At 44.9% G+C, this 12,564-nt stretch overlaps 2 protein-coding genes across 3 annotated transcripts; one reads left to right on the forward strand and one right to left on the reverse strand.

The window, feature by feature from the left end:
* Positions 1-1,522: 1,522 nt before the first annotated feature.
* Positions 1,523-9,105, reverse strand: LOC123969010 (2,4-dienoyl-CoA reductase [(3E)-enoyl-CoA-producing], mitochondrial-like). Its single transcript, XM_046046100.1, has 3 exons — positions 8,903-9,105; positions 3,256-3,464; positions 1,523-1,649 (listed from the first exon to the last, which is right to left on the reverse strand). The coding sequence occupies exons 1-3, from the start codon at positions 8,966-8,968 to the stop codon at positions 1,559-1,561; spliced, it is 366 nt and encodes a 121-aa protein (XP_045902056.1). The 5' UTR covers positions 8,969-9,105; the 3' UTR covers positions 1,523-1,558.
* Positions 8,256-11,151, forward strand: pmvk (phosphomevalonate kinase). Of its 2 annotated transcripts, none has more exons than XM_046046097.1 (5): positions 8,256-8,477; positions 10,282-10,345; positions 10,431-10,583; positions 10,683-10,812; positions 10,915-11,151. In XM_046046097.1, the coding sequence occupies exons 1-5, from the start codon at positions 8,353-8,355 to the stop codon at positions 11,058-11,060; spliced, it is 618 nt and encodes a 205-aa protein (XP_045902053.1). In that variant the 5' UTR covers positions 8,256-8,352; the 3' UTR covers positions 11,061-11,151. The 2 variants fall into 2 exon arrangements, with proteins under 2 accessions (XP_045902053.1, XP_045902054.1); XM_046046098.1 differs by lacking the exon at positions 8,256-8,477 and adding an exon at positions 9,377-9,597.
* The last annotated feature ends 1,413 nt before the right edge of the window (positions 11,152-12,564 follow it).

Below are 12,564 nucleotides of genomic sequence, written 5' to 3' on the forward strand. Positions count from 1 at the left end.
AGGGCCCCGAGGCTCTGGAACAGCCTGCCCGAGGAAATCAGGTCGGCTGAGTCAGTGAACTCTTTTAAGTCCCTTCTTAAAACATACTTTTATAGGAGAGCCTTTCACGATCTTATTTGACTTTATTTTATCCCTTTTATTTTATTGTACTTTACTAATTTTAGCTTTATCTTAAACGTGTATTTTAGTCTTTTCAATGTTTTCATGCTTTTATCTTGTATTGTTTTTATATTATTGTCTCTTGGGTATTATTGTCTTTACACTTGTTAAAGCACTTTGTAACTTGTTTTTGAAAAGTGCTCTACAAATAAAGAATATTATTATATTATTATAAGAAGAAGAGCACAGGAAGTGCACGTTAGATGTTAGGAGTAAGAGGAAGTGTTCTCAGAAGAGATGAGTTTTGAAGAGCTTCTTGAAGTCAGAGAGGGATGTCCCTGCTCTGATGGCGTGTGGTAGCTCATTCCACCATCTGGGTGTCACAGATGAGAACAGTCGGGACTGGGATTGCTTTGTGTGAAGGGATGGCAGAACCCGGCGGCGTTTGTTAGAGGAGTGTAGTGACCGAGAAGGAATGTAAACTTGTATTATGGAGTTTAGGTAGATGGGTGCAGACCCAGTAGTCACTCTGCAAGCATTAGTGACTTGAATATGATTCTGGAGACCACGGGGAGCCAGTGGCCTCCAGAATCAGATATTCACATTGAACTTAGCAGAGAGGTGAGTCTGACACCATCCTGTCACCATCAAACACCTGACGGTGGCTGTGTCCGAAATCACCCACTACTACTACGCCATTTCATAGTGCTGTCCGAATGTATAGTGATAATTATTATACCCTATATAGTCCACTCAATGTATCCAGAATGTATTTTGAAAAGTAGTGTACAACCAATGGTCACTAACCAAACCATATATACCATCATGCACTGCGCTGATAGGAAAAAAATGATTGTCCGACAGCAATGACGTAATTAACGGCGCCAAAATAACCCGGAGTAGTGTCCAAAAGTGTTGTTTTAATAATGCGAGTGAGCTCCCTATATAGTGCTCTACATACAACTCCCTACAGAGGGGGTAGGGAGTTGTGAATGAGTGGGGATTTCGGACACAGACAATATTTTTATTTTCCCTCTCACGCTAACTACTGCTATTGTTAGGTAATTAGCTCAGTTAGCCATGCAGCTAGTGGTCCTTTTAGCTTAGCTGACTGGCTGGACTGGGAGCTTGGGCATCCAGGGAGTGTTGATGTTTACACTAGTGGCAAAGGAACTTTGGACCACCGGGAGGAGGTGGTTTTCAGGCCTGGGCGCCAAGATCCCAGTCCAGACAGACTCAGCTAGCTAATGGGACCTTCAGCTGCACAGCTAACAGAAAGCGCTATGATGTGTAACTGTAATATTATTACAGAGAGGACGGTCTACACCTGCTCTATCAATTGGTGCTTTATAAAGAAAATTTAATTGAAATCCAAATTTTTGCTTTGGAAGATGTTGTACGAGTCTCTGAAGCCCTGTTTAGTGTTTGAACATGAGGCTCCAGGTCAGTCTGCTTTGATCTAGTCCAGTCCGGTCTGATTCTGGTTTGTCACCTTGTTTCCAGTCTGGCGGCTGATCTCCTCGGCTGTTTTCTGCAGGACATCCAACTTCCTGAACAATAGGCACAAATGCATGAAGTCAGGATTTATCAATTTCATCTAACTAAGTACTGCAACTCTGTGAGGAACGTTCATGAAAAGGTCATAAAATTAAGTTGTAGCTGATGTTTTCTTCAGTCCGTCACATATGGATAAACTTATAAATATGGAAATCCTTATTCTAATTCACATTCTCCAGTTTGGGATTTGTTTTAGTTGTAAATAAAGCAGAGTGTCGTCTGCATAGAGAAGCATTTTTTTAATTCTGTAATAAGAATGGGGGGGGGGGGGGGGGTTAATGTGACCTCTGACCTGTTTTTAAGGAAAAGGCTGCTACAAGACCACAATGTCCACAACAACAGTTTAGCTTTCCTGGACTGTGCCGTACACACTGGAAAGGACAGGAGCCTGCACATTGGGGTTTACAGAAAACCCACACACGGACCCTACTCTTCGATTCCTACCACCCACAGGAGCACAAGCTACGGGTCATCAGAACCCTGCAACAACCCTGTGTTTTTTAAACCAAAGACCATGCTAAGACAGATGCTGGTCCATCGCAAAGACCGCACACCCAAGCACAAGAAAAGCAATCTAGTGTATGCGGTCCAATGCAGTGAGGAATGCACAGACCTGTATATTGGGGAGACTAAACAACCACGACACAAACGCATGGCTCAACACAGAAGGGCCAACTCCTCAGGTCAAGACTCTGCAGTTTACTTACATCTGAAGGACAGAGGACACTCGTTTGAGGACCACCAGGTGCACATCTTAGACAGAGAAGATGGATGGTTTGAAAGAGGTGTCAGGGAAGCCATCTACACCCGGGCTGAGAAGCTGTCACTGAACAGAGGAGGGGGTCTACGCCACCACTTATCCCCCACTTACAATGCTGTCCTTTCATCACTTCCCAGGAAACTCAACAAACATAACCTATTGGCCTCAGGTGAAGATGCCTGTGACGGCCCCTCTGCAGGGTTCATACTGCTGTTGGTGTGCTTTCTGTCTCCAGGGCTGCAGACCTGATTGGCAGGGTAATCAGCGGCATGGGACACACCTGGGCCCGGTGTGCCCCATGCATATAAGCCAGAGCAGCAGTCAGTCTTGTTGGACCTCCTCATCTCACAGCTTCCTTTGTTTGGTTTCTTGTCTTTGTTTTTCACTCATCCGCTCCCTACACTACTGACTTTACACATTCTTCCCACTCACTGGTTTTGCTTATTTTCTTACTAACAAATCACTTTGTCATTTAGCTTCCCTGTATGTCTCCCGTTTTTGTCCAGTCCATGAGCCGGGCTGTGACATTGTGGTTGTTCAGACTTGGTCACGGGTGGCTAGAACGACCATGACAACTGTCATTACCACAGCCAGGAGCACTAACGAACCAGCGGTATCGACGATCCTAACTAACAATCCCATAGAGGTTAAATAGCTGAGTTTCGCTACCAGCTAGTCAGTCTCTCGGATGAGTGACAAAACATCTTCTAGTATCTTCAACCAAGTCCAGTTGCCCTGGACTTTAACCTTCGTTGGATAACTATGACCTGGATGACTGAGAACCTCTGACCTGGTTTGTTTTTTATTTTGGGGGTTAGTTATACAGTGTGACCTCTGACCTGCTGGCGATGACACACTGAGCTCCCAGCTGTGACAGGGTGGTGGTCATGGCTCGGCCCAGTCCCGTCCCCCCTCCTGTGATGAACGCCACTCTATTGGTGAAACTTCCTGGTGGCAACATGGCGCCTTCCGCCGGAGGGAAGAACTCCGACTGAGGAGGAGGAGAATCGGACTGCTGACGAAGGAGCACCGAGCTGTGGAACCATGACTGAGAGAAAACATTGAAAAGAACAGAGTTTAGAGCCTTCTCCTACTTCCTGACTCCACCTGTCACGGTTTTTAAAGCTAGACTCAGGTGGTCTCCATGTTTACTATTTACAAGTTAAAACTATTTATTCATTCATTACAAAAACATAAATGTCCCCAAAACATTGAAATATTAGTAATCACAATGAATACAGATCAATATTTATATGACTGAAGAACTCTGTGCTGTCCAGGCCCCACAGTGATGAGAAGGCGCCGAGTCCGGGGGCCGCAGTTGGAACCACCTTTTGCCTGGTCTCAATGCGTTTTCCTTTGCAAATACTGCGAGATCAGTCATTGATCTCAGCTCTCAGTGAGCTCACGCAGGTAGAATGTGTCCAACTTGACCAGCGCCATTTTTATTCCCGCCACTGCAGTCGCTTGCAGCTCACGTTAGACTATCAAGTCAGCAAAAGTCAGCCACCGTCATCTCGAAAGCACCTAATGCTACCAAGTTTAAAGGATTCCAAGATGGCGTCTAGACATGAGATTCGTAACAACTAGTGTTTTACATGACTATAAAACAGCAATGCTGAGACAGAATTCAGTGACTGAACACCTTCCCTTTAACTTAACAGTGACAGTCGTGACCCTGAGAGGTAGACAGGAGAAGTTTATTCTCTTTCCAAAACCCAAAACAAATCCAGAGAAATGTCACTGTGGATTGATCCTAATGTGATGTCAGTAAGCTAATGCTAGCTAACTTCCTGCAGAATGTAACGTCATAAAGCCCTGCTGTCCTGCTTTCTAATGACTGGAATAGGGAACAGAGACCTGGAACAGTGTTGATCCTTAAGATCGTCAGGCGATGCAGTGCTTCACTCTTACTCTGTGGTCGCTAGACTTTAGCTTCTGTCTTCATTTGTTTCACGTTGGTTTGACAGCCTGAATACAACCTTTAAAAGCTGCAAACCTTTCTGAGATCGCTTTGTCATTTTTCTATTCTATATTTCTCCAGTTACAGACAGAAGCAGCGCCGTGATAAAAGTCCAACACAGTGGACACTAATGGGCCAAACACTTTCCAGAGGCCCCCTTACTGCCCTCAATGGCCCCCTTACTGCCCTCAGTGGCCTCCTTACTGCCCTCAGTGGCCTCCTTACTGCCTCCAGAGGCCCCCGTACTGCCCCCAGAGGCCACCGTACTGCCCTCAATGGCCTCCTTACTGCCTCCAGAGGCCCCCTTACTGCCCTCAGTGGCCACCTTACTGCCTCCAGAGGCCCCCTTACTGCCCCCAGAGGCCCCCTTACTGCCCTCAGTGGCCTCCTTACTGCCCCCAGAGGCCCCCTTACTGCCTCCAGATGCTTCCTTACTGCCCTCAGTGGCCTCCTTACTGCCCCCAGAGGCCACCTTACTGCCCTCAATGGCCCCCTTACTGCCTCCAGAGGCCCTCTTGTTGTTAATTGTTAATCATTGTACTATATTTTTCTATTTTATCAATTTATATATAACTCGCCTTTGTGTATTCCATATTTACAGGTGCTGGTCATATAATTAAAATATCATCAAAAAGTTGATTTACTTCAGTAATTCCATTCAAAAGTGAAACATGGATATATTCATTCATTCATTCATTCATTCCTCACAGACTGATTTATTTCAAATGTTTATTTCATTTAATTGTGATGATTAAAACTGACAACTAATGAAAACCCCAAATTCAGTATCTCAGAAAATTAGAATATTACTTAAGACCAATACAAAAAAAGGATTTTTAGAAATGTTGGCCAACTGAAAAGTATGAACATGAAAAGTATGAGCATGTCCAGCACTCAATACTTAGTTGGGGCTCCTTTTGCCTGAATTACTGCAGCGATGCGGCGTGGCATGGAGTCGATCAGTCTGTGGCACTGCTCAGGTGTTATGAGAGCCCAGGTTGCTCTGATAGTGGCCTTCAGCTCTTCTGCATTGTTGGGTCTGGCGTATCTTATCTTCCTCTTCACAATACCCCATAGATTTTCTATAGGGTTAAGGTCAGGCCAGTTTGCTGGCCAATTAAGAACAGGGATACCATGGTCCTTAAACCAGGTATTGGTAGCTTTGGCACTGTGTGCAGGTGTCAAGTCCTGTTGGAAAATGAAATCTGCATCTCCATAAAGTTGGTCAGCAGCAGGAAGCATGAGGTTTGCTTTCATCAGAGAACATAAATTTGGACCACTCAGCAGCAGTCCAGTCCTTTTTGTCTTTAGCCCAGGCGAGACGCTTCTGACGTGTCTTGTTCAGGAGTGGCTTGAAGGAATGCGACAGCTGAAACCCATGTCTTGCATACGTCTGTGCGTGGTGGTTCTTGAAGCACTGACTCCAGCTGCAGTCCACTCTTTGTGAATCTCCCCCACATTTTTGAATAGGTTTTGTTTCACAATCCTCTCCAGGTTATCCGTATTGCTTGTACACTTTTTTCTACCACATCTTTTCCTTCCCCTCACCTCTCTATTAATGTGCTTGGACACAGAGCTCTGTGAACAGCCTGCCTCTTTAGCAATGACCTTTTGTGTCTTGCCCTTCTTGTGCAAGGTGTCAATGGTCGTCTTTTGGACAGCTGTCAAGTCAGCAGTCTTCCCCATGATTGTGTAGCCTACAGAACTAGACTGAGAGACCATTTAAAGGCCTTTGCAGGTGTTTGGAGTTAATTAGCTGATTAGAGTGTGGCACCAGGTGTCTTCAATATTGAACCTTTTCACAATATTCTAATTTTCTGAGATACTGATTTTGGGGTTTTCATTAGTTGTCATATCAAAATTAAAAGGAATGAACACTTGAAATATATCAGACTGTGTGGAATGAATGTATACATTATACAAGTTTCACTTTTTGAATGGAATTACTGAAATAAATCAACTTTTTGATGATATTCTAATTACATGACCAGCACCTGTATATACACTGCTCACAAAAATAAAGGGAACACTAAAATAACACATCCTAGATCTGAATGAAAGAAATAATCTCATTAAATACTCCTTTCTTTACATAGTTGAATGTGCTGACAACAAAATCACACAAATTATCAATGGAAATCAAGTTTATCAACCCATGGAGGTCTGGATTTGGAGTCGCACTCAAAATCAAAGTGGATAACCACACTACACTTAGACTACCTCTGGCGAGAACATGGAGGGCTGTGCGGCCCCCCAAAGAAATGCCACCCCACACCATTACTGACCCACCGCCAAACCGGTCATGCTGGAGGATGTTGCAGGCAGCAGAACGTTCTCCACGGCGTCTCCAAACTCTGTCACGTCTGTCACATGTGCTCAGTGTGAACCTGCTTTCATCTGTGAAGAGCACAGGGCGCCAGTGGCGAATTTGCCAATCTTGGTGTTCTCTGGCAAACGCCAAACGTCCTGCACGGTGTTGGGCTGTAAGCACAACCCCCACCTGTGGACGTCGGGCCCTCGTACCACCCTCATGGAGTCTGTTTCTGACCGTCTGAGCAGACACATGCACATTTGTGGCCTGCTGGAGGTCATTTTGCAGGGCTCTGGCAGTGCTCCTCCTGCTCCTCCTTGCACAAAGTGGAGGTAGCGGTCCTGCTGCTGCAGCCTCCTCCACGTCTCCTGATGTACTGGCCTGTCTCCTGGTAGCGCCTCCGTGCTCTGAACACTACACTGACAGACACAGCAAACCTTGCCACAGCTCGCATTGATGTGCCATCCTGGATGAGCTGCACTACCTGAGCCACTTGTGTGGGTTGTAGACTCCGTCTCACGCTACCACTAGAGTGAAAGCACCGCCAAAACATCAGCCAGGAAGCACAGGAACTGAGAAGTGGTCTGTGGTCACCGCCTGCAGAACCACTCCTTTATTGGGGGTGTCTTTCTAATTGCCTATAATTTCCACCTGTTGTCTTTTCCATTTGCACAACAGCATGTGAAATTGATTGTCAATCAGTGTTGCTTCCTAAGTGGACAGTTTGATTTCACAGGAATGTGATTGACTTGGAGTTACATTGTGTTGTTTAAGTGTTCCCTTTATTTTTTTGAGCAGTGTATATTTCTACATGTATTCATATTTAGTCAGCTGTTTGTCTGCCTGTAGCACATCATCACCACAGCAAATTCCTCGTATGTGTAAAACACAACTTGGCAATAAAGCTCCTTCTGATTCTGATTTATGAAATATCTTTTCTGGTATGATGCCTTCATGTTTGACTTTCTGTCTGTCTGCTTAAAGTGTCAATAAAGTTTATCCAAAAAGACAACACTTAGGGGATATATGTGGGCCGAGATAAACGCCATCACGTTCTGTGCGTGGCATCTTCTCTGCGGAAGTCCAGCTTCCTGCTCATTCGCGCTGCAGCTGGTTATATATGGAAAATCCCCTCTGGTCCCTGAGAATGTTGCTTTTTACCCCAGAGGGCAACAACAAGCTGACCTGTCGTCTGATTGGTCTGCTGGTCACTCTCCTGAAAGTGACCTGATGCCGGTGTTAGTGCACCACCTGGTGGCAATAAAGTAGTAATGAAAGGTACTTGAGTACTTTCTCCTTCTGCTCCGTCTCAGAGGGAGATGTAGTACTTTTTACTTCACTACATTTCTCTGACAGCTTCAGTCACTTTACAAAGACACATGAAGAGTTTCTGAAATCTGATGCTTAGTTATAAATTAAACTCCAACAGTTTAGAAAGTGCAGCTGCTCCATTAGTTCTTTAGTTATTCTGATAATCGTTGAAGTCTTTTTTCATGTGAAAACATTTGAGGTGAAGATCTGCGGCTTTTCCTTTTTATTATTTATGTTATTTGGAGGTTTGGACTGACTGAAGGAGTCTCTCTGAGAAACTGGGACAACATGTCTCATGGTTTTCATTTCACAATCCATTAATGGAGAAAATAATCAGCAGATTGATCCAGAATGAAAAGAATCATCAGCTGCAGTCTGAAACTGATCAGTTCAACCTCAACAACTACAGCAGCAGCATCCTGCTGTACTTTAAAGAGGAGGAAGAATACTCTGATCACAGGGGACATTTTACTGCAGTGAGTACTTTTAATACTTTAAGTAGATTTTACTGATTATACTTGGTAACATTTTCAATGCAGTACTTTTACTTATAACTGAGTATTTTACAGTGAGCTATTAAGTACTGGATCTGAACACTGTGTACACCGCCGCTTCTGAGATGACCCTGTTCTGGTTCTGGTCTTCCCTGTAAACCTGGTCCCCTCCAGACTTGATGGAGACACTTTAAATTTCACAGAAAACAAATGATTTATTCTGAAATAAAGAAGATTAAATCTGCCACGTGCACTCTGAGCTGCAAAGCGCGTGCACGAGGATGCGGGTGAAAGGTGAGCTGCAGCAGGTAACGTCCATTTCCCGCCAGAAGCCCGGCTGATTATCGATTATGGATGTTGTGTTTGCGGCTCCGGCCGTTTTAAAGTACTTTAAGAAGTTTTCTCACCTGGTGCACTGAAGCCCGCGCTGATCTGAAAAACTCTGCTTTCCTCCAAAACACGGCGGCCGCCATCTTGTTCAACAGCTGGTGACCTTTGACCCGGATCAAACCAACATGGAGGCGCGAGTCACCACATATTAAACTTTGTATTTAAATTATTTTATAGAAGAGTTTATAAAGACACCTAGCGGAGAAGACCAGACCGGCTCAGACCCACAAAACTTTCGTTTAACCCATAGGTTAAATAATAATAATAATAGGGGCGGTTCAACTTCCTGTTGCGCATGCGTGAGGGTGGTTCAGTCAGAGCGTGACGACGGTCACGAGTTACCGTAATGTGTCTAAAATGGCGTCACTTTGGAAAAACACTCCGGAATATTTCCATATTTATCTTCACAAACAGACTTCACACGCCACGTGATCAATATCCAATCGGACTGATATCGATTAGTGACCGGACGAGCCCTCCGGTGTCTGACAGAAGTTTAGATCGGAAGCGCTTCGTGTTTGTTCGGATAATTACGGTACCGAGCCGCGGTGGTCCGACTGTCGGAGCACGCGCTGATAGAAAGCAGCAGCTGATCGATATGTGATCACTGAGGACAGATGGAGGACCGAGTCTCTGAACCCAAACTGGTTCTGGTCTTCAGCGGGAAACGGAAGTCCGGAAAAGATTATGTGACGGACCTGATCCACAACCGGTAAATATCAGTTTGTTTGAGTCAGTTTGTGAGGAGGTCACGTGATCCAAGAGAATGGAAATAAAACCATTAACAGGGGACGTCAGAACTGATCAATAATTGGTCTCGCCTGTTAAAGCTCATTAATCCAGCTGATGGATCACAGGTTGTCCGTCCCTGTGATTGGCTGCTACTTGTCCAGGTGTACTCCACCTGTCTGTCCAGTCACTTACGGAAAAAGATCCTTCCCAACCAAGTTTGATTGTTTGTCCTTTTATAGTTAAAAGTTGTCTTGAACGTTACCTGAAAGATCTGATGATCTGTCTCTAACTGGGGTTTGGAGGAGGAGCTTATTTAGTATCAGGACGATTTTTATTGTGACATTGAGAATATTTGGTTTACAACAATCGTCATTTCAACAGGAATTAAGATGCTGTTAGTCTGCTGCGAATGTTGAAATCACACCAGAAGCCGGTTCTGATAAGGTTAAACTAACCCTCCGCGAGTCTCAGAAGTGAACCGGTCCTGGTCTCATGGAGACGCTGCAGAGCATCGTTTTATTCATGTTCCTCCTGAACAAACTGCTCAGAGCTGCAGAAGCTCCTCCTCTGGGAGCTCATTCTACTGGAAACAAGAAAAGTGCTGCGAGTGATGAAAACTTTAAATATAAACTCCACCTGGATGATGTCTCTCCTGCTTCTGCAGTTTAGGATCTGATGCTTGCTGCGTCATCCGCCTGTCTGGACCTCTCAAGCAGCAGTATGCTAAGGTGAGACCAACACCTGTACGCACAGGTGAGACCAAGAGCTGACCATGAGGCCTGCTGAGTGATACTGGTTCTGTTGGATCTGCAGGAACACAATCTGGACCTGGACCAGCTGTTGGGTCCTGGTCTTTATAAGGAGCAGTATCGGGCCGATATGATTCGCTGGGGAGAAACTCGCCGCAGCCAGGACCCTGGGTTCTTCTGTCGCCTAGCAACCAGAGGAGCAAGGCAACCTGTCTGGGTGAGTCCCTGATGTCTCTTCCTCCTGCTCCTAGGTGGTGAGTGATGCTCTCTGATTGGTCAGGTGGTATGTGATGGTCTCTGCTCTCTGATTGGTCAGATGGTGAGTGATGCACGGCGGCTGTCAGACCTGCAGTGGTTCTGGTCAGAGTTTCCTCGACAGACTCAAACTGTCAGAGTTCAAAGTTCAGAAAAAACACGGCAACAGAGGGGGTGGATCTTCACTGCAGGTAGGTTTACCTGTCTGTCTCTCTACCGGTCTGTCTCTCAGGTGAGGACGATGCAGTCAGTGGTAGTTTACCTGTCTGTCTTTCTACCTGTCTGTCTCTCAGGTGTGGACGATGCGGAGTCAGAGTGCGGGTTGGACAGTGGGGTTGAATTTGATTGGCTCATCACTAATGAGGCTGACGCCCCCTCGTTGGAAGAGCAGCTGCAACCAATCCTGAAGCTGGTGGAGGAAGCAGCTGATAATCACTGATCGATAACGGATGAATGTTCAGTAACAGCAGGACTGTAGAGCTGATCACTGTCTTCTCTCTGTGATCAATAAAGTTTTTCTAGAAACTCAAGAGAAGTCTGCAGCTGCGTTTGAATAGTCACTGACGCAGCAAAGGCTGCTGGGAGATTCTTACCTGGACTGTAAACACTCACCTGTCTGAGGCTGTACATATATTTTTATACTTCTACTGTAGTAATATCCAGTCCTGTCATATACGGGTGAAGGAAACTGCAGTAAAGTCTGAAAGTTTTCAGACGTTAGATTAAATTGATCAATTAATAAAATAGAAAGTGTGAACAGAAGAAAAATCTACATCTAATCAATATTTGCTCTGACTTGCTGTCACCTTCAAACAGCATCAGTTCACTTTTTGAAAGTATTCTTACTTTAGTTTGTCCACACCTGCGTAAAACTTCTGCACAGTACTGTAAATACATTTATCACTAAATTATCCTAAGATACTATTACGTTATTCATGTTTTTATATGTGAGTTTTGCTTTAATCTTTATGAAGTAAATTATATATTAAATATTCTAAAGCTGCCTTCACTATGGATCCTGTCACCGGGTGAAGATGAGGAAGAGGCATCGTTACAGCTAATATTACAATGATGCCAACATTTTCAGACTGTCAGTTGTGGCGTCCAGAGGGGCGTTCAGGTGTCAGTCAGGAACTTTGATTATTCTGATGCCACATGGCTGCAGGTTAATAAAACGTGGCGTCTGTTTAACAGGAAGTATAAAGGTGTGCCCTGATCTTTCAGATTTGTACTCCACAACAAACAAACAGAGGGAAACGTACTGCCGCTAGCTGTAAAAAAGAACCAGTCAGGTTGGATGTACAGAACAGTGGCGGTGCTTTTATTTTATAAAATCCTCTCATGATTTATTACAATGAGCTGTGACTTCAGCACAGCGATGACATCATCATTGGCTCCCAGGTAAAAACTTCTCTAAACTTTATTTAATCATCAGGTCGAAGGTCACCTGTAGAAAACAAAAGAAAAAAAAAAAAAATGCTGATTGGCCGCTGGTCGACCAACATGGCAGTGGAACGCCTCGCTGTGACCGGCTAGCTTAAACCTTGCCACCTTGGAACAAAAGTAATAAATCATTGGCTCTAATCAATCTGTCGTTAATTAACGTGGCGAAGAAACTAATGAGTGCAACGACAAACCGTTAACGAACACGCTGAGGTTAGTGAGTCGTTAGTAACGAGGGGATGGCTGTAAGTCACTGTTAATCTCCCTTATAGACAAAAAAAAACATCCAGCAACTCCTCATCTGGCTTCCTCACATAATACTGGGGGGGTGGGGGGGGGGTTGGCACTGTCAGTGGAAGAGCGGGGGAGGGGAGGAGCAGGAGCAGGGGAGGAGCAGGGGAGGGCTAGACAGTAAAATAAAGCAAGACTCCAAATGAGACTTAAAAGGTTCAGAGAAAGAATGTGTGAAAGAAGGAATCTTAAGGGGGGGGGGGGGCAAA

Source organism: Micropterus dolomieu, linkage group LG03 (assembly GCF_021292245.1).
Source record: "Micropterus dolomieu isolate WLL.071019.BEF.003 ecotype Adirondacks linkage group LG03, ASM2129224v1, whole genome shotgun sequence".
NCBI classification, from domain to species: Eukaryota; Metazoa; Chordata; class Actinopteri; order Centrarchiformes; family Centrarchidae; genus Micropterus; species Micropterus dolomieu.